At 37.5% G+C, this 21,265-nt stretch overlaps 1 protein-coding gene across 4 annotated transcripts in view; it reads right to left on the reverse strand.

The window, feature by feature from the left end:
* CBLB (Cbl proto-oncogene B) overlaps positions 1 to 21,265 on the reverse strand; it is a 238,663-nt gene that overhangs the window by 69,036 nt on the left and 148,362 nt on the right. For all 4 annotated transcript variants that reach the window (XM_006146266.3, XM_006146263.3, XM_006146264.3 and 1 more), the window contains exon 10: positions 10,791 to 10,994. In XM_006146266.3, the coding sequence (XP_006146328.1) occupies positions 10,791 to 10,994 (204 nt within the window). The remainder of the gene's footprint in view (positions 1 to 10,790; positions 10,995 to 21,265) is intronic.

The following is a 21,265-nucleotide window of genomic DNA, read 5'->3' on the forward strand; positions in this document are numbered from 1 at the left end:
TGCGCTCGCCAGACAGAGAGAGACAGAGAGACAGAAAGCGAGAAATCACCCTCCCGGGGGATGGTCACACCACAATCTCTTCTCCATTCTCCTCTCTGGATCTTGGGCACGCACACACATGCACCCAGCGTGAGTTCTAAGCCACCAGGTTCGGGACACGAACCGCGGTCGACTACGTGGGAGTCCAGTGACATAGCCATTATGCTAACTGCCGGTTCCCCCCGTTGGCTTTTTATGCTCTTTGTCTACATCAAACTCCCCTTTTACTTCTTCTGGTTGATTTGAATGTGCCCTTCATGTACTAGATAGTGAACCTCTCTCTATCTGTTACAATGTTGTAAATATTTTATCTCCAGTTTAATTTGTTTTCTAATATTTTTTATGGTAGATATTTCACCTCTGTTCTTCTGGTTTTCATTGGTTAATAAATAACTAAAAAAAGATCATGTTGTTTTTGCATTATTTACTTGAATTCCTTTCTTTGAATTCTTTTCTTTGTCTCTCTTTCACATATATCTGCCCACTCAACAAGTTAGGACAAACAAACATAAAATAAAATAAATTAAGAAAAAAAACACTATGGGAAAAAATAGCTTACAAAGTATAGGCAGTAGGATGTAGACAAAATGAACTGTGCAGAATTCATTGCACAATATCCAAAATCATTTATGTAGAGGCAATTGCAAAAGTTGGGAAGAATGAAACCAATCCTTCCCGCATTACAGGATGCTGATTATAATACTTATTATAATTCCACTCCTGTGCCTTGATTGTAGGAATTCTTACCTTTTTTCTAGAATTGCACTTGCTTTTATAAATTTAGAATAAATTCTCTTTCTTGGATTCAGCTCTTTTCAAAATCCAAGCGCTGGACCTCCCTTGATTTCAGTCTGTCCTATCATCACTCCAGTGTATTTGTCTAACTAACAAGTTCTTTTAAATTCTTTAATACCAGTATCTGATGAGTACATCTTTTACAAACTGGAATCCTCGGGTTCTGAAAATGTGAAGACCACGGGTGGATTCTTTTATATCTACACTCACCAATTTTTCCCAGCCCTTTGCTTCTAGAAATGAATAAATGCTATTCTTTATTTCTATGACAGAATTTACAGAATTCTTTAACACATTAAAATAGGATGCTAATGACTACCATAATGAATAGACAAATCCACATTTGCAATTTTAGCAGAAAATTCTGACAGAAAAAGCTTAAGAAGCAAAGTAGTCAAAAGCCCATCTCAGTGTGCTCAGCAATTAGCAATAATAATCGGGGACTCATTCTATTTTAGTCACTCTTCATTTTATCTACACCTTTAAAGAGTGATTTTATAAAAGCTTTAATAAGATCTATTATTATGGAAATGGCAAAACATTTGGCAAGAAACTTCAAGCACAGCCAGGCTATTATAAAAACAGGACAAGAGAAAACCTCTCCAATTACTAATAAGATGAGAGTCTGACAATCCTAGAGATAATCAAAGTCAGTTTTATAATACTTCTAACAAGATTTTTACTTAATAAATGTTCATATTTGAGCAAGATATGTGTATTATAATAAGGAGGAGATGGACTCAGAGAATCAGTCTTTTTCTCTAAATTCATGAAAATAAGGGAAGGACATTGATAGAATTTTTATCACATACAATAAAATAGTCAAAGTATATTTTCCTTGCTACTAGCTATTCTGTTGGTTGTTATTTTTTCATTAATTGGTAAACATCAAACCAAAATTACTTAAAATACTAGGCTATACAGAATATTACTAAGATGTATTCTACAGATACATTTATACACACACACTCATGTATACATACACAGCTTACAGTTTTAAATATAAATAACCTATATTGCCTATTTCAGAATACTCTACTATTGGCCCTTTGTAGGTAATAAACAAAAAGTTATATGAGGAATGTTATGTAAGAGCAAAACAGTTATTTTCTACTTATCCAAGGTCATACTTCCAGAAGTTCAACCTGTAAGAATTTACAAAATTGGGAACCAGCAGTTAGCGTAATGGCTATGTTGCTGGACTCCCACGTAGTCGACCGCGGTTCATGTCCCAGACCCGGTGGCTTAAAACTCACGCTGGGCATGTGTGCGTGCGTGCCCAAGATCCCAAGAGAATGGAGGAGAAGGGATTGCGGTGTGGCCATCCCCCTGGGGGGTGATTTCTCACTTTCTGTCTCTCTGTCTCTCTCTGTCTGGCGAGTGCACGCATCCTATAGTGAAAACCTCTCAAAAAAAAAAAAAAAAGAATTTACGAAATTATGATGAAATAGAAATGCCCTTGAAGCAGGGGGGGGGAGGGGGGAGAGACAGAGGGGAGGTGGGAAGGAAGCTTGTATTTCTTCTTTAAGAACAGAACATAGGCACCCAGCTACCTCACTAAGCATGTGGATATTCCAACTGTAAAATAAGGTTCATGATTTTAAAGACTGAACTAGTATCTATGTTCCACTAGTAACGTCTGGAATTTTCAAATACTACAGATGAGAAGCAATAAAGAGGAAAATGGTTAGAAATTTATACACTGAGAAATACTGGCTGGAGTAAGAGTATACTTTCCTTTGAGGTTTGATAAGGGAGGTGATGATCAAAATTGCTGTGGGGGTGGTCACCGCTCCTAAAGTGAAAACCTCTCAAAAAAAAAAAAAAAAAGAATTTACGAAATTATGATGAAATAGAAATGCCCTTGAAGCAGGGGTGGGGAGGTGGGAGAGACAGAGGGGAGGTGGGAAGGAAGCTTGTATTTCTTCTTTAAGAACAGAACATAGGCACCCAGCTACCTCACTAAGCATGTGGATATTCCAACTGTAAAATAAGGTTCATGATTTTAAAGACTGAACTAGTATCTATGTTCCACTAGTAACGTCTGGAATTTTCAAATACTACAGATGAGAAGCAATAAAGAGGAAAATGGTTAGAAATTTATACACTGAGAAATACTGGCTGGAGTAAGAGTATACTTTCCTTTGAGGTTTGATAAGGGAGGTGATGATCAAAATTGCCAATAAGGTCTACTTGAAAGTACTACAAATGCTCTCGTTTGTGCGAATGACCCCAAAGGCACAGATCTACTAAAATAGTAGGCATTTCTACATCTAGAACAGCTACACAGAGCAATGTTGCTTCTCCTGGAAGTGCCTCTGATGGGAGAGAGATGATATCCTGGCCTTGACCAGTTTCCATAACCTTGAAATTTCTTTTGGTTCTGTAGTTTACTTTAGATGTTTATTTGAATTTGGCATCCTGATCCAAATATACGTGAAATTTTAATTTAAAGTTACAACTCCCTTCTCTTCATATAACCCACCCTTAAATCTTACAGCAAAATGTACGCTTCAAGAAACGTGTGGTGTTGATCGTAGTGGCTTTTTATGCCCTTTGGTTCCCTCCGCTGCATAACCAATTTTGAGAAGGCAGGGAAGGGTAACATATAATTCAGAAATATTTCCATTAAAATGGCTGAGAAAAAAGAACATTCTGGGAATTAAAGGAATAAATTTCAGTCACTGAGAAAATGTCTTCCTGTGAGAAACCCGTATTACTCCCAAAATACCAGGTAAAACTGGTTTGAACAATAAGCAATTACTCGATGATTATTGTAGTTGATCACTTAAAGAATATGTACTCATTTCAATTTACTCACACAGAAAGTAAGAACGCCGTAAGTTTGACTGAATTATTTAATACTTACACTAGCATTTCAGTTTACGTGTTGCCAATTTCGTGTTTTCTATGAGATCGAATACAAAATGGGGTTTAATAGTAAATTATATCAACGTGTCATGCAAATCTTTATTTTACTATGTAGAAATTAACATATTAGAGAAATATAACAAATTGCTTAATCAATATAGTTTTCAAGTCTAATTCTTCTTAAATAGAATGACGGGTAGTCATATCTAAAAGAGAAAACTTCCAGAAATGTTTCAAAAATGCTATTATTTAATTCTTAGAAGTACAACAATTTTTCTTTTATGTTAACACTAAATTAAAATAAAAGTTATTAACAACTACACGCATTAACTTACAACCCTAAAAGGTAGGATTTTCGTGAGGCACAGGGAAGGGGGAATTAAATAACATACAGCACATAGATACCAAGTAGCAAAACTAGAACATAAACCCAAGTAATTTGATTCCAGGAAGGACAGCTCTGTTTAAGAATAGTATAGTGGGGCCAGCATGTGGCATAGTGGGTAAGGCACTGGATTCCCACATGGCTGACTGTAGTTCAAACCCCAGACCTGGCAGCTTGAAAATCATGCTGGGCATGTTGCGTGCATGCCCCCAAAATCCCGAGAAAAGAATGGAGGAGAAAGAATTGGGACATTGCCCAGCTCCCCTGGGGGGATTTCTCACTTTCCCTCTCTCTGTCTTTCTTCAGCAAGCACACACACCTTGTGGCAAAAACAAAACAACAAACCAAAAGAATAGTATCCTAACATTGGTGCCACCACTGACCACTCAGCCAAAATAAAAACCCTCTGTGCCAAGCACTAAACATTAAACAAGGCTCTGCAAATGAAAAGAATAGGCAGGACCGGATGGTTGCACAGCAGAAAGACAACTAGGCCAACGTGACAGGATCCTGGGTTTGCATCCTGGAATCTCCCTCTGCACACCAGAGGCATGTATGTCCGTGTCAGTGATCCAGGCTGTCTGAGTCTAGGGAGGTCACAGAGTGGGAATTCTCTTGGTGTTTCCTGTCTGTCACTGTCCCTCTCTTATGGAAGGAAACAACTTTAAAAAGATAAAGCAAAACAAGGCATCGTTCCTTCTCTCAGAAGCCTCAGGTAGACCCAAAGCTGGAAAGAGTTTAATGCCTGTTTCTCCTAATATACTACACATCCAAACCATCATTGAAGAATAGATAACAATGTATCCAAGGTCCCCTGTAACATCATACAACACTTCCAGATGACAGTTGTTTCCTTTGTTAATCAAGCACTAATAGAATGCAGCAGATGGCATAATGGTTACATCACTGGATTCCTACATAGTAGACCATAGTTCGTGTCCCAGACCCGAAGACTTAAAAAATTCACTCCAGGTATGTGTGCATGCATGTCCAAAATCCCAAGAGGAGAATGGACAAGAAGGGCTTGTAGTGTGGCCATCATCCCTTGTGGTGGTGGTGGTGGTGGGGGGGTAATTTCTCACTTTCTGTCTCTGTTTCTCCAGCTAGCGTATGTGCCCTATAACAAAAATATCTCGGGAACCAGCAGTTAGCGTAATGGCTATGTCGCTGGACTCCCACGTAGTCGACCGTGGTTCACGTCCCAGACCTGGTGGCTTAAAACTCACGCCGGGCGCATGTGCGTGTGTGCCCAAGATCCCGAGAGGAGAATGGAGGAGAAGGGATTGCGACGTGACCATCCCCCCTGGGGGGTGATTTCTCTCTTTCTGTCTCTCTGTTTCTCTCTGTCTTTCTGGCGAGTGCACATGCCCTATAGCAAAAACCTCTCCAAAAAAAATTAAAATAAACATAATGCTTAAGACTATAGGAATTAATCTATGTTCATTTACAAGATCAGTCTGTGAACATTTTTTAAATATTTTTTCTTTATTCATATATTTTATTATCTTTCAATTTGACCAGAGAGAAAGACAGAGAGAGAAAGGGAAGGCGAGTAAGCAAGACACCAGGTCTTGTACTCAAACCATGGTCAGCATGTGGGAATCCAGTGCTCTAAACCACCACACCACCTACCAGCCCCAGTCTGTCAATATTTTTACTTTGCACAAAAGTTTTACTTTATTTTGTATGTAATTTTATGTAGCCAGTGATTAATATATTCTGTCAACATATTTTCTAATAAACTGTTGAGACTCCCTTTAGACCTTTGGCAAAATAAGGAAAAATCTCTGAACAGCAACAGATACCTACCTCTTCTTTGCTCTGACCTGACTGCAGTCAGAGAGGAGGGTATGATATGAACTGATCATACCCGGGACTTCCTCTGAGGGTGCACATCAGATCTGATTATCCTGGAAGCATGACAGCTTGAGAACTAAGACTAGGAAACAGACTCAGGAAAAATCTAAAACATCTGCTAGCTAAAATCACAAAATACCTTCTGTCCAGGAAGGCAACCAACACAGACCTGCAGGTTCTATTAGCTGCTATAAAGATTAGCATTGTGAAATATACTTAACGTATAGAGGGAATAATAAAAATATATTCTGTTTGCTCAGTATGCTGCTATTTATAAACGCCAGCTGTGGGGTATCACCATGGTAACAGGAACATACAATCAGCTCAGTCCCGTACGCTATGATGGAAGCTTTACTAATTTAAAGATCTCAATAACCTTAAGACAGGCAGACACCATTCCACAATCTAATCACCAATCTGCTCATAAAGGAAGATAAAGATGAGTATTTGAAACAGGAGATTAAGAGAAAACTGACTCAATCATTCTGCTGGGCAATGACTGACAGTTACTCTTGGGAGTCAAGAAAAATGAAACATTTAAAAGACAAATGCACGAATGAATGAGTATATGAATGAATAAACAGGCAATGGAATGATTTTAGAAAAGAGAGAAAGAGAAAGACTATTCAGATAGAAGAGTTATCATATCAAAATGACCATGTGTGGGAACCAGCAGTTAGCGTAATGGCTATGTCGCTGGATTCCCACGTAGTCGACCGCGGTTCGTGTCCCGGACCCGGTGGCTTAAAAAACTCACGCTGGGCACGTGTGCATGCGTGCCCAAGATCCCGAGAGGAGAATGGAGGAGAAGGGATTGCGGCATGACCATCCCCCCTGGGGGGTGATTTCTCTCTTTCTGTCTCTATGTCTCTCTCTGTCTGTCTGGCGAGCACACGCGCCCTACAGTGAAAATCTCTCAAAAAAAAAAAGACCATGTGTGCTTGGTTATAAGCTTAACTGTCAGAGAGAATTGAATAAAACTTACTAGCTAACAAGATAAAACCTACTATGGGGACCAGTAGTTGGTGTAATGGCTATGTCGCTGGACTCCCATGTAGTTGATCGCGGTTTGAGTCCTGGACCCAGTGACTTAAACTCACGCCGGCTGCGTGTGCATGTGTGTCCAAGATCCTGAGAGGAGAATGGAGGAGAAGGGATTGCGGCATGGCCATCCCCACTGGGTGGTGATTTCTCACTTTCTGTCTCTGTCTTTCTGGCGAGAGCAAGCACCGTATAGCAAAAACCTCTCAAAAAAAAAAACCCAAAAAACTACTGCATATAATTTAATCTTCAGATTGGAACAAAGATAAAGAGATGCATAAAGTCAGGTCGCTGCTCTCAAGAAACTATACATTTATTAGTTCACTGAGTAAATATTTAGAACACAATGAACACAATGTCATTTAGAACACAAGAGCACAATGTCATTGCAATATTTTTCCCAGTTACTCAGAAAGAACTTATGCTTCTACCTATACCAAAGCTTAGTTTTTATTAAAAGCGGCAAAGATTAATGAAATACTATCAAATTTACAATCTGTTTTACTGACTAGAGGCAGATCCATAGCCATAAAGACATTTAATTGAAATATGATTCTTTAAGTTAAAAACAAATAATTACAAGTTCTTTAAATCTCCAACATCTCTTGTTTTTTTGTTTGTTTTTGTTTTTTGTTTGTTTTTTTTTTTTTGGAGAGGTTTTTCTTATTGGGCACGCATGCTCACCAGAAGGACAGAGAGAGACATAAAGTGAGAAATCACCCCCCAGAGGAGATGGTCATGCCGCAATCCCTTCTCCTCCATTCTCCTCTCGGGATCCTGGGCATGCATGCACATATACCTGGCGTGAGTTTAAGCCACCGGGCCCGGGACATGAACCGTGGTCGACTACATGGGAGTCCAGCGACATAGCCATTATGCTAACTGCTGGCCTCCAAATCTCTAACATCTGTAACTGTCACAGGGAAATAAAACACGGATGGTGCGAAATGTCTATTAAATGACACCACTGACGGCCAACTAAGCCACTGAAGTGTAACTTCTGGGACAATGATGCCTTTTTCTTTCTGTGGGGTGAACAGCATTGAGCATCAATGCAGACAGCACTCAGTTCCCTCAACAGAAAGATACGTTGTGTGCTGGGGAGAAGAAAGCAGGCATGTTCTCGGGAGTGGGTGACAAGATCAGAGAGTACCAGTGGAGTCACCTTGGAACACTCGGCTCCTCATTTTCTTACCGGCATGTATATTTCATGACTACTAAAATGGAGCTCAAATTTTTAATGGAAAACAAGCTAAGACCACAACTTTTCCTAAACCCATACAGGACAAATACTATTTTTCCCTAAGCAGTAAGTTGTATGAAATTCTTGAAAGAATCACTCTTAAGGCCCTAACTCCACCCCCTGACATGGGTCACTGAAATAGGAAAACCCATTTATAAAGAAAATTGAAATACCTTTCTCCTAGCCAGAAAACATTACTTTCTAGGTCACTTGAACTACTTGAGCTACTGTATGTCAATATTCTTTTCTGTCATTCCCTATTCGCCAAGCATTCAATAAACACTCACTCTTTAAATGCTTATTGTGTCCTCAACCTGAGGCTGAAAACATTTTTTCTTTTCAAAGGGCAAGATAGTAAATGATCCAAGTTTTGCAGACCTAGCTATATAATCAAGGAAAGTATGGGGATGCTTATATAATTATTTAAATATATATAATTTACCATGTAATTCTATCTTTAGTTCATACACAGGAAGGGCATAAATCAATTCAACCAATGTCATTAACATATTGTTCTACCCTCTCGCCAACCAGGTCAGATATTATTCTTCCTCTTTTTCAGATGAGAAAACCAGGCTTAGATTAGTCGTGTGGCTTGGCTGTACGAGGAAGGGGTAGGACCAGGATTCAAAGCTGTATCTTCTGGACAGAGCACAGTCACACTTTCAACATCCTACATATAGTTCTCTTACATGCAGAGTGTTGAAATGGTCTCTGCTAATTCAAATTATGGGGTGTATTCTAGAATATTTATGTAATATTATAAATTTTAATGACTGACATTGATAATAAATAGTAAAATCTGTCATTTTAATCACTTGATGCTATTGTAGATTCTTAAATGTGCCTTGATCTCCTTCCATCACCACAATACCTTGTGAAGAAGTTATTATTACTGTCCCATTTTACAAAGGAGGCCACAGAGGAACAAAGAGATCCTCTAAGATGCCAGTACTACTGTAACAGAGTTAGTATTTTATTCCAGGCATCTCTAATATAAAAACTCTAGTGGTTTTGAGAGTCAAGTCTTTTTTTTTTTGGAGAGATATTTTTTTCCTATAGGGCGCGTGTGCTCACCAGACAGACAGACAGAGACAGAGAGACAGAAAGCGAGAAATCACCCCCCGGGGGGATGACCACACTGCAATCCCTTCTCCTCCATTCTCTTCTTGGGATCTTAGGCATGCACGCACACATGCCTGGTGTGAGTTTAAGCCACTGGGTCCAGCACTCGAACCGCAGTTGACTACTGGGGAGTCCAGCGGCATAGCCATTATGCTAACTGCTGGTCCCGAGAGTCAAGTCTTAATTCTCTGTTTCAGTTTGAGATCTTTTTCTTACTTATCATTAAGGGATATTGAGAAATAACTACTTCCTTTCTTCATCACTTGGGTCCAGAGAATTATACAATTTAAAACTAAAATCTAAATATCGTTGTTGGGATTAAAGAGTGAAAACAAACAAAAAAAATAGTTTACCTGAGGGTGGAATTATGAAATTTATGAAAAGCCAATGATATGAAAGAACAAATATCATCTCGGACCAAGTAAGATTTGAGAGTAGCTGTGTTGGTGATATTAACAGGCATTCCCATTTTTTTTTTTTAATGTAAAAAATTCTAAGGACATGTCCTGGCCAGTATGGAACATTATTTTTCCAGAGATAAACTTTGAAATAGCTCTGAAGAAGAAATTACTCAAAGAAATGCCTCATGTGTTTTCTGCACCAAGTGTTTTCCTACTAGAGCGATGCTATGGAGGATAAAATCTGATGCCATTTTACATTATCATCACTCCAGCTAGATGCAAATTGGTTTCATGTCACATGCCAAAGCCTAATGAATTGCAGGAGAAGTTCTTTAGGGCTCTGTTTGAAAAGGCTTTGTAGGCCAAGTCTGGAGGAGTGCCACGATTGATTAGCTTAGTCTGCCAGAAGAAAGGTGGCACTGGATCTTTTCTGTACAGAGAATATCCTGGTATCCCAGACTCCAGCTCTCCTGGTATTCTATTTCTGGTTTCTAATTTAACCCATTGGCATTTTCATTCACTGACTAGTCTTTTGTGAACTTGGTTACATAAACTTCAGTTGGACAGTAGCACCCATTTTCAGTCAACTGACAAGGTCAATTTTCTGAGTTTACAAGATCGATGTACAAACCCCAGATTATGGTAAATTCACAAAGGTGATCTATGTGACTGCTTAGACGCCAAACAGCAGAATGGCCTTCTCGTTAAGAAATCACTTCCATCAGACATTTTTCCTAGACTTTGACAAAGAACAATTTTAAGCAAGTTCAGTTTTCCTATTTCCAAGTTTAATAATTTGCTTCCTTAAATTTTTCTTTGTGGATCTGTTATTGCCAGCCTGAGAGGATGTTTACTTTCTTACAAACTTTTATCATTTATTATTTTAGAGTTTAAAACCAGTGAGAGCAGCCAGAGTACCATCTAGTGCTCTCTTAGACTATGGCTTTGTCAGTCTGTCAACACTTTGAGACAGCGCCATTTCTTCTTCAAGTACTCACAGCACCCTAACAAAGCCCACGGCTCCTGGCTGTACCTTTCTGACATTCGCCAACCGATTCATCATCAAGGACTCCTCTCGATCATCGTCGTCATCCAGGTCGAGCATCGGCATGCCAAAGGGGTCGATGATGCTGCAGCACCTGGAGCCTTCATCTCTCGGATCAAAGGGATCCACAATTATGGGTTCGGTTCCTTTTATTTCACAACGACAGAAAGGGCAGCCCTGGCCGTCTGACTCCTGAAGAAACACAGAAAATGCATTGATTGAGTTTCGTTCAAAACACAGTACTGAGCAGTTTCAATGTTCCACAACTACATAAAAAGTTGCAAAAAGAGGTTTTTGGGTGAAGGTGAAGAAGATCTGTCTGGAGAGGTAGTGGAAAAAGAACAGGGAAACAACAAAATGTATTGTAAATGTTTACTATTTCTCATTTCCCATAAAGGTGTTTTTAAATTTCTTTTTAAGTTTTATTTGCCAAAGTAAAGAAGACTATTTTCCTGAATATTCACTAATAACTCCACTGCATTGAGCTTTCCAATCTGGCAGAACACTAAAAATAGAATCATGCCCCTCTTTATAAAAAGACATCAGTGTTACTTAGATATTCTTAAAATAAAATACATTTTGACAGAAAAGTGTAATAAAATAGTATCGATGACAATTCATTTCAGAACCCACTTTGGAAAATTTTCTGGACATATGACTAAATATTTCTATTTTAATTATGTAGGTCTTTTAAAATTGGGACTTAAAAGCAAGTAGCTGGATAAGTAAAATTGGTACTCAGAAACCATCATCTGTCCTGAAAGCCTGTCATCCTTGACACACTCTTTTAGAATAGGATATAAGTTTTACCTCTAATCTTGCTTTCCAACTAGATACTGCAAAAGGATTTGTGCAAATATTTTTTTCGTGAAGTGCATTTATTTGTAATTACTAGAGGTTTTGTTCAAAGTCTCTCCAAAGTGTCTTTCTCAAAACCAACCACATTGACTTTATAATTGACAACAAAATAGGATAACACTTTTCTCACCCTATGAAAAAAAAATCATCTAGAGATAGATGGTATATAATATTCAATATGTTTATGTCTTTGCAATTTACTATGACTTTTGTAGTATGTTATTCAAAAATTAGTTAAAATCATTTAACACAGAAATGGGATGAATCAGCACTATTTTAGAGATGAGTCAAAGAATGCAGGGAGTGTTAAAATCTTTAAAGAAGCTATTCAGGCTTAGCTCAGTGGCACAGCCCGATAGCAAACTAAACTGCAGTACTGGAAGCCACGTGGCCACCAATGGGTTTGGATCCCTGGGTTGCCTTGTAAACATGCCAAGTGTGTGCACGCATATCTATGTGGGTATGCCCAAGATCCTGACAAGCAGGAAGCCCAGGGAAATGGACTAACGGTGCATGAGACCCTTTCAAGGATGCCCTTCATTATCTCTCTGAAGTATGTGCAGGCATTCTCTACTAGGAATAAACTAAATAAAAATAAAACTTAAAAAAAGAAAGGAAAATGATCAGTACTTAACTCAGGACTATCCCATCCACCTGGAATAAAGGAAGATTCCCGATCTGTGATGCTGGATCAGTGCTCAAGTAACTCTTACTCTCCTCTCATTGGACAATTATAGAGTATCCACTTAGAGCAGATTCTTTACTAATGTATTCTTTCCACTTTTCAGGAAGAATAAGAAATTGAGTATTGCCATGCAAATTGTCAAAAGAAGAAAAGCAAATACTGTGAATTGCCTAATGAAAAGAAGTTGTACCTTCCCTTATTCATCTGCTTTTAATTAATTTGGGAAAGTTGGTAAAATAGTTGGAGCAAAGTGGTGTGAAGAAATCAAAACATGTCAATATTGGAATCTTTTGATGATTACTACCACACATATTCAGGTCTGGTGGGCTTCAGAACACTTTAAATATTATTTGCCCCATCACTTTACAGATGATAAACCTAAAACATATTTAACTATTTACTAATTCATTTACTTTTACTATAGGGCTGTACAATTGCTAGAGAAAGGAAGAGAGAGAAAGTGAGAAATCACCCCTGAGGGGATAGGGAAATACAGCAATCCCTTCTCCATTCTACTCTCAGGATTTTGGGGACATCGGCACATACACCTGTTGTATTTTCTAGCCTTAGAGTTCAGGGCTCGAACTACATAGTCAGCCATGTGGGACTAAGCTATCTTAACTACCACACCACTAGCTGGTCCCTTATACTTTATTTTAGATAACCTCTTCACAATTAGGATTTTCTAACTCAGGGATTACTATTTAAAGAAAACTAAAACTTCCTCTTATCTTTTGATAACAAGAATATCAAATTGAAAAATTGGATTGCCCGAGGTTGACAGCGTGGTTCAAGTCTTGGACCTGGTGACTTGAAAAACATACCAGGCACTAAGCCAGCAGAAGGCTGGTGGGCAAAAGGTTGAATCCCATATTACCAACTCCGTGGGTCAGGTCATGGATCTAGTGGCCCAAAATACATGCAAAACATGTGTACATACATGCTCAAAATCCCAAGAGGAAAGGAGAATGGAAGAGCAGGGATTGCAGCATGGCCATCCCTCCGAGGGTGCTTTCTCACCTCCCCTGAAACCTCTGCAGAGCACATGAACTCTCGGGATAATTAAAAAAATATATATATGCTCCATATATATCATAGTCAAGCAGAATCCCATTACAAAAGTGAAAAGAGATGCATACTGTGTGCCTGTAATGGAATTTCCTTATAGCTCTACTAAGATAGTTTCAAAAAAAAAAAAATAGTTCTGTTACATAAGCACAATTTCTGAAAGACCTGATATTCTCTGTCTTTAATGCATAAAGAATGGAAAGCAGCCCTCTGAGCCCTAAGTGAATACTCCATTCACTCATATCTTCCAAACACAGAAAATTCCTAACATATACAAAGACAGAGAAAAGTTCAATAAATCTGTGTACCTTTCACCAACTTCAACAAATATCAAGTTGTGCCCAATTTAATTATATCTATACTTTCATCTGCTCTTTCTGTTCTTGGATTATGTTGAAGTACATTCCACACATAACATAAATTTATCTGTCAATATCTTAGCATTTGTAACTAAAAACAGAAAAACTTTTAAAGACCTACTTATAATTATCACTAAAAATTATTCCACTCAGTATAACTCATTAGCGTCATATTTTTCAGTGCAGTGCCTACAACATGTTAACTACTCTTAAGCTACAGAGGTCACTCTTAGAACCTCCTAGGTCAATTTACATGCCGTTTGGTTAAACATGACTTTCAGCTTACGTGATCTATTTCCTCATAAGGCGTAACTGAAAGGATTGAGTCTTGAGGGGAAAAGAAGTGAAAGGCAAAAACAGTGTCCTGACAGAATAAGAAAGGCTGAGAACAGTTCATTCAAAACTTAAAATTGAGGTTCTTCTCTATCCCTCGTACCCTAAAGTTTAATGTCACACGAATGACTGATGCATGTTGGAGTAGCTGGGTCAAGAGCAATACTACACGTGAGATTTTGTGTCCAGCTTTATCCGTCATGGAGGGCTTACAATGCTTACGAGATCAACAAAACTGCTGCAGTGAACGTCCACATTGGATTGGATACATAGATCACACTGGATGTTCTCCTGAATGGGACTTCGCTAATCCGATGTGACCCATCACTCTTTCTTAATAAACTGACTACTGTCATAGGCAAATTAAGTTTAACCATAAATTCTCAAGAGCCACTTTGGCTACTCTGTTCTAGTTTCTGTCAGATGGTTGGTTGAATACACATGAGGGATGTCTTAAACAGACATATAACTCACCAAGATTACACCTCAATAATTAAAATAATGTTCCTGTCAACATACACTTAATGCAAGATGAAAGAACATATGTTAATGAAGAAGGGAGGCCAATAAATAACTCCTATTTTAGTCCTTAAACATATTCAATTTGTACAGAGGGTGCCGTCTATTCTAATTGACTCAGGAGCTTTCACTTCCTCAAGTAAAAATACTTAAAAACCAAAAGATACAGAAGTTATGAGTGAATATGAAACAAAACTGAAACTTAACCATGAAATATGTTCATGACAAAATAATTAACACCCTAATCTCAACAATGAATACTACAAATTAATGGTATTATATAGAACTTAGGTAATCTCAGAATAAATTAACATTGACAGAAAAATAGAAAAAAAATAAACCTTGAAAACCCAAGTTTTCTTTCCCCACAGATGTCCTGTACAAAAATACAAATAAACAGTGTTAGTCCCTTCTCATCAACATACATATCAGTCAACTTCTGCATTCTGACTAAATATGCTCAGGTGGAATACTAAATCTTAAACAAGTGAGTTTGATTTACTCTTTTAAATATATTTTAAGATAAATACTACATACATTTACTTTCAGAATGACTAATTACTAGGGGCACACTCTGACTTAAGGGCAATTACTTTACAACTTCACAAATACACACTATACATGGAGGGCTCTGAAGTATACATAGGACCTCAAAGTCTCACTTTGGAGTGCATTTTATGTTTTTACTATGTATGTATGTGTCTATTTTTTCCTTATCAGCAACTTTTAAGTTACATTCCCTTGCTATATTTCATGTAGCTCTGAAATTACCAACTTTTCTTTTGTTTGAGGTTTGCCATACGGAAAGTGGACTTGCCAGAGACAGACAGACAGATTGCAAAAGTGAGAAATCACCCACCCCACTTACCCTAGGGAGGATGGGCACAGGGAAATCCCTTCTCCTCCATTCTCCTCTCCAAATCTGGGCATGCATACGCACACACAAATACACACAGCATATTTTTCTGGACACAGGAATGGAACTCAAACCACGGAGCTGGTCATGTGGTATCCAGCACCTTAAGCACCATGTCATCTGCTGGCCCAGATTTTTTTCTTATTGCTTTAACTACACACTGTTTTCCCCAACAATGCTTTCATTTGGGGGTATCTACACATCTCTTTAGTCATATCATATTAAAATCAGAGTTTATGGATTTTCATCTATTGACTGTTCCATGAATTATTATTTTAAACATTCCAATATCTTTTCCTTAAAATACTTCAAAAATATGTAGAAAGTATAGTCACATTAATCATTCATTTTACTTTTAATTGAATTAAAGTCATTGGCAGTAATTCAATACATGGATGAATATCCAATTCACAAAAATATCCATTTTTATTTTGGAGGAAGATTTTGAGCATAGGTTAGAGTTTGTGACATTTGGAACTTGGAAGTCATTTTCTAGATTCCTGGAAAAAGCACAGAATACAAGCAGTTCCATCTTACTTTATGTCTGTGGTAACCTTGCAGAATCACACAGGCTGAATACCCTCATCTGGAATACATGGGACCAGAAGTGTTTTTTATTTTGAATTGTTCTTATTTTGGAATGTAACGCATATATAATAAGCTAACTTGAGGCTGAGACATAAGTCTAAATATGAAATTAATTTAATTTCAAATACACACACACACACACACACACACACACACACACACATAGCCTGAAGGTATTTTATACCATTAATTTTGTATGAGGCATTTTGATGGTGACCTGTCATCAGGTCAGGTGTAGAATTTTCCACTTGTGTTATCATGTAGGTACTCAAAAAGCTTCATCTTTTGGAGCATTTAATATTTGGGGATTTGGGATTAGGAATGCTCATCCTGTATACTACTACACAGGGAAAAGTGTGGAGAAGCTCAGAGCTAAGGAGACAAGCATTTCGTTAATTTCTTAGTAACACACACAAGTAAACGACAACTCTCTTGAGTTTTACTGCAAAGGGTAGAAATGTCACAACCAGAGTAAAACTGCTCCAAAGAATGTCTCTACAAAGGTAATTATTTAGTATTCTGCACACTCTGCTTGCTTATTTAATCTATTAAATAGCACATATGTTTCAGACAGTGAGAAAAGCATCTGCCACCCCTGCAGAGGCATGACTAATGGGTCATTATGACAGCAATGAAAGAGTAACCACTTGCAGCCTGTAAAAACTGACTGACATTGATACTGTGAATTCCTTAGTTTTTGTTGTTGTTAATTACATAAAATTTAAGTCTCTAATGAATTTCAATTCAACCAAAGTAGGGCATTAGATGACTGACATGGATACTGTGAATTTCTTAGATTTTTGTTGTTGTTGTTAATTACATAAAATTTAAGTCTCTAATGAATTTCAATTCAACCAAAGTAGGGCATTAGATAGGAGGCAAAGTTGGTGAGGAATGACTTGTTAAAAATGCATACTCTGGATGCAGTATGCTTTATGGTCAGGGTTTAATACTTCCTATTGGACTCTGACTGATTTATCACGACTTCTTGGCAGACATGCAGCCTTTAAAATCATTTTCCTATCAGCATGCCCACCCAAAGTAGCAGAAAGTAACAAAAAATGTCTAGCCTATATAATTAAATTTGAAGGATAGCAGGACATTCATTTCAAGTAATTACTAAAATCATGCCTTTCTCTGAAACCTTTACATTTAATTTTAACTTCTTGAGGTTAGGGACTGGTTTTTAGTGCTCTGAGCTCAAATAGTAGTACGGAGCCTGAGACACAGCAGTTGCTATGAAACCTTTCCTAAGTAGATGCTAAATGACTAGATCATTGAGAATGACAGTTAAATAATCCAGGTTTGCTTCTACTGAACTAGCTAGGGGGGCTCAAAATAAGAAATTAATCCTGTCTACAATTAAGCTGGAAAACTTTTTCTCTGACAAGAAAAGCAGCCACACAAAACAAAAACAAAACATTGGCTTCAAAGTCAGAAAACATGGATTCTACTTCAATACCATTGCTTAATAAGAAAAAAGACGAGAAAGATATCTATCAATATAAGCACCTGAGCCTAGAGATCTGATATAGGTTGAGTAAAATTCTGTACTATCTGTATATACAAGCGATATCTTATGGAGGGGACTGTGTCTACAAACGAAATTCTTTCATGTTCAATGTATATCTTATCACACAATCTTACCCACCTAGGCTGAAGGTAATTTTATACAATATAGCTGTATTGCAGTGTTTTGACCGTGACCCATTATATAGTTAGGTGTGGCATTTTCCACGGCGGCATTGTACAACAACACGTTTAAATGATCACCAAACATTGCTATTCAAACAATAATGTGAACACTGTCAAAACATATCTGTGGTTGACAGGAAGCACCAGTGTGTGAAATTCACTTGAAAAAGTTGAAATATTTAGATTATCCCAAAGTGGACATAGTGAAAAGTTGAAATTACCTTTCACCAGTAATGTAAGACTGAGATATTGAGATTATGGAGTATCACTGTAGAATTCTATAATCTTGCCCTAAGAGCATTTCTGTAGAGGTAGAGAAAAACTTCAACCAAGGATTATTGTACATGTTTCTTGGTGTAAAAGAACAATAAATAGAAACTTCCTTTGGGTCAGTGCCAGTATTACTGCAAACAATGAAAGTGAAATACATAACGTAGTATAAAACTCAAAATGTAAAAGGTTGAAGGAAATCACGCAATTGTTACTCTGCTGAATGGAACAAGTGGATCTGAGGCTTAAAATTCTTAGGACTCATTCTCAGATCGTAGGCATGGTAAAGGTTCATTGCAAGATCATAGATACTTCTTAGAAAGAAACTAGATAGAACTAAGGCTAGATAGAACTAAGAAGCTAGGAAGAACGAAGAAAGTTTTCACAACTTTCATCCTTTCATTTAATATAATCTTAGATCTGTTCTCTATCCTTTATTATCTACCATATAGTTTATAAGTATTTGTTGAATAACTAACAATGGTAAGATACCATGGTGGGTATGAAATTTTAAAATAGGTAAAGTAATCCACATTATAAACAAGAAATTGATATGTGGTATATGTAAATGTCTATAATATGAATACAACAAGATAAGAGCTTACAAAGACATGTACACAATGTATTGGGGAAATATTTAATAACACTTAATTGTTTTGTGTGAGGAGAATTCAATTCATGCTAAAATAAAGCTTTTGCACATTTTATTAAAATATATGCAAAATACCCACCAGTGACATAATATGATTATTACTTCAACTTTGTGACTACATCTAAGCTTGTCATTTTTTGTTCTAGTTTACTTAGTAAACTACTGCTTGGTAAACAATGCTCATTTAGCTTCTCCTCAAGCTTTACCTAAATGCTGGTTTCAGAGTTTGACAATGCATGCACTTCCTCAATTTCTAAAAGTAAAACTGAGAAGTACTTCAGATTTAAAAAGAGAAATAGCAAGTATTAACAAGTTACAAATATTATGGGACATATTTTTATATATGGTCCTTAGACCAATATGAAGAAACATAAAGTCGGTCAAGGAATTGATTAGCAACCTGGCAGAAGGAACTACATACACTATTTGAATAATACACTAATACATAGAAAGGTTGTGGTAATGCAATAAAAAAGCACTAATAATATGGCAATGATAAATGGCAAATGTCCTATGCCTTTGTGCATAAAAGACCTACTGCAAATTGATTGTTCACCTTAGTAAATAAAATGCTCAGTACACTCTGAAATAAAGAAGAAGAAGAAGAAAAGAAGAAGAAGAAGAAGAAGAAGAAGAAGAAGAAGAAGAAGAAGAAGAAGAAGAAGAAACTCTCTTTTAAGAAGTATCCAGAAAGAGCTAACAGGTGGCATGGTGGTAAAAGGCTCTGAACTCTCACATGGTCGACTGCAGTTCAAGTCCCAGAACTGGCGGCTTGCTTTCTCACTTTCCCTCTCTCTTACTCTCTTGTTCTGTCCCCTCAAAGAAGTATACAGAAGGTGAGCTGTAGGAGGCATGGTGGTTAAAGCAATGGATCCTGTCTGACTGACTTTGTGGTTTGAGACACAGACCTAGCAGCACGAAAACCACACCAGGCAGGTATGCATGCATGCCCAAAATCTGGAGAGAATGGAGGAGAAGGGATTGCACTTGGAGGAGGGTGATTTCTCACTTTCCCTCTTTCTGTCTCTGTCTCATTCTCTATTTCTGGCAAGTGCACACACCCTGTGGCAAAATTCTTTTAAAAAGAGAGAGAGAAAAGTATAGAAAACATAAAATAAAACCTTTCTTGTTTTATATTTAACCATAATTTTACTCACCTGGGACACAAAATAAGTTTTTATTTTGGATGATGCTTTAAACAATAAATTTTACTAATCAAAGCTTTCTGCCAAACTAATATCAGTTCCTGACACTTACCCCACTTAAACAACAAGTATTCAGCACAGTCTCAAGTTAAAGGCTCGAATATATGTGTATGCTCCAAGACTCAAGCCAAAGGAAACTGACTGAATTACACAGGTCCACATGGGGACAAAGTATACCAGGAGTCTCTACTAGCCTAAAACCCTGGTTTTCTTTAGGGAGAAAGGTAAAGCTGTCAGTTTATTCATACTTGTGAGTATGAGGCTTCCACACTGAAGGTCAAATGATTGAGAAACACAAATTTGCCTCATAGTCAGCTTAATATTATCTTGAAATACTGCATGGGGTTATCAGATAAGCCAATCCAACATAGTCTCATCAGAGTCATTTGTCAACCATACCTCTGTAATATCTTCTGCTGATACATTGGAAACACACTTGCAAACAGCTTTATCTTCTACCAGCGTATCTATTAAAAGTCATGTTTAAAAAGGCATTTTAAAAAGGCATTGATTGCTAAGCTTGCAGAACGATGAACGCTACCCTAACTTTTAGCAATAAAAAGCCCAAGTGTTGAGGATGACTTTTGCTGATGTCATACAAATTATCCTTCTTTCTCCAACACCTTCCTGTACTACACAGAATGCACAAGCATTGTGAAGGGATAAAAGGAAATAAAGGCAAGAATATCAAGAAAAACCTAAAGTAACATACAAACCAAAGGCACGCCGAGGAGAAAAGTGTGGGAAGGTTGAACAGTTTTACTGTGGCAACAAAAACATTTGGGAGCTCAGGAAGAACTGTAAAAATGTAAACTGATTGTAATTTATCTTGTAGTTCTTCCTCTTTTTCCTCAGACATGTTTTTAAAATCTCAAAAGGAAAAAGAGGTCCTTTTTGTAAGACTCTTAAAAAGTACAAATCATTATCCAAGGGGACTTCACAAAATGTGTAGAAAATGGAATTAAAGTGTGAGGGTTTTTTTGTTTCGTCTTGTTTTATTTTTGTGTTTTGTTTCCCCAGTGCCAAAACAAAACAAAACTGAAATCCATGCATAATTTTCCTTTTTCTAATACATTTTTCCATAAGCTTTTTGAAGATTCCTAGCATTGTGTCAGCAAGTGAGTTCAACAGGCATTGACGCACCTCTAAGACTGTCGGCCCCCTTCAAGGACTTATCCCATCCTTCCTCAGGGGACGGAGATTCAGGGTTGGAGAGACAAGACTAAGCAAGGTGAGGGCTCAGGAATAGGGTCGGGAAGTCTACAATATACTCAACCACATTTTTATTAAAGGCTTAAAATTTAATAATTTGTCA

Source organism: Tupaia chinensis, unplaced genomic scaffold (assembly GCF_000334495.1).
Source record: "Tupaia chinensis unplaced genomic scaffold, TupChi_1.0 Scaffold000174_1, whole genome shotgun sequence".
Lineage (NCBI taxonomy): Eukaryota > Metazoa > Chordata > Mammalia > Scandentia > Tupaiidae > Tupaia > Tupaia belangeri.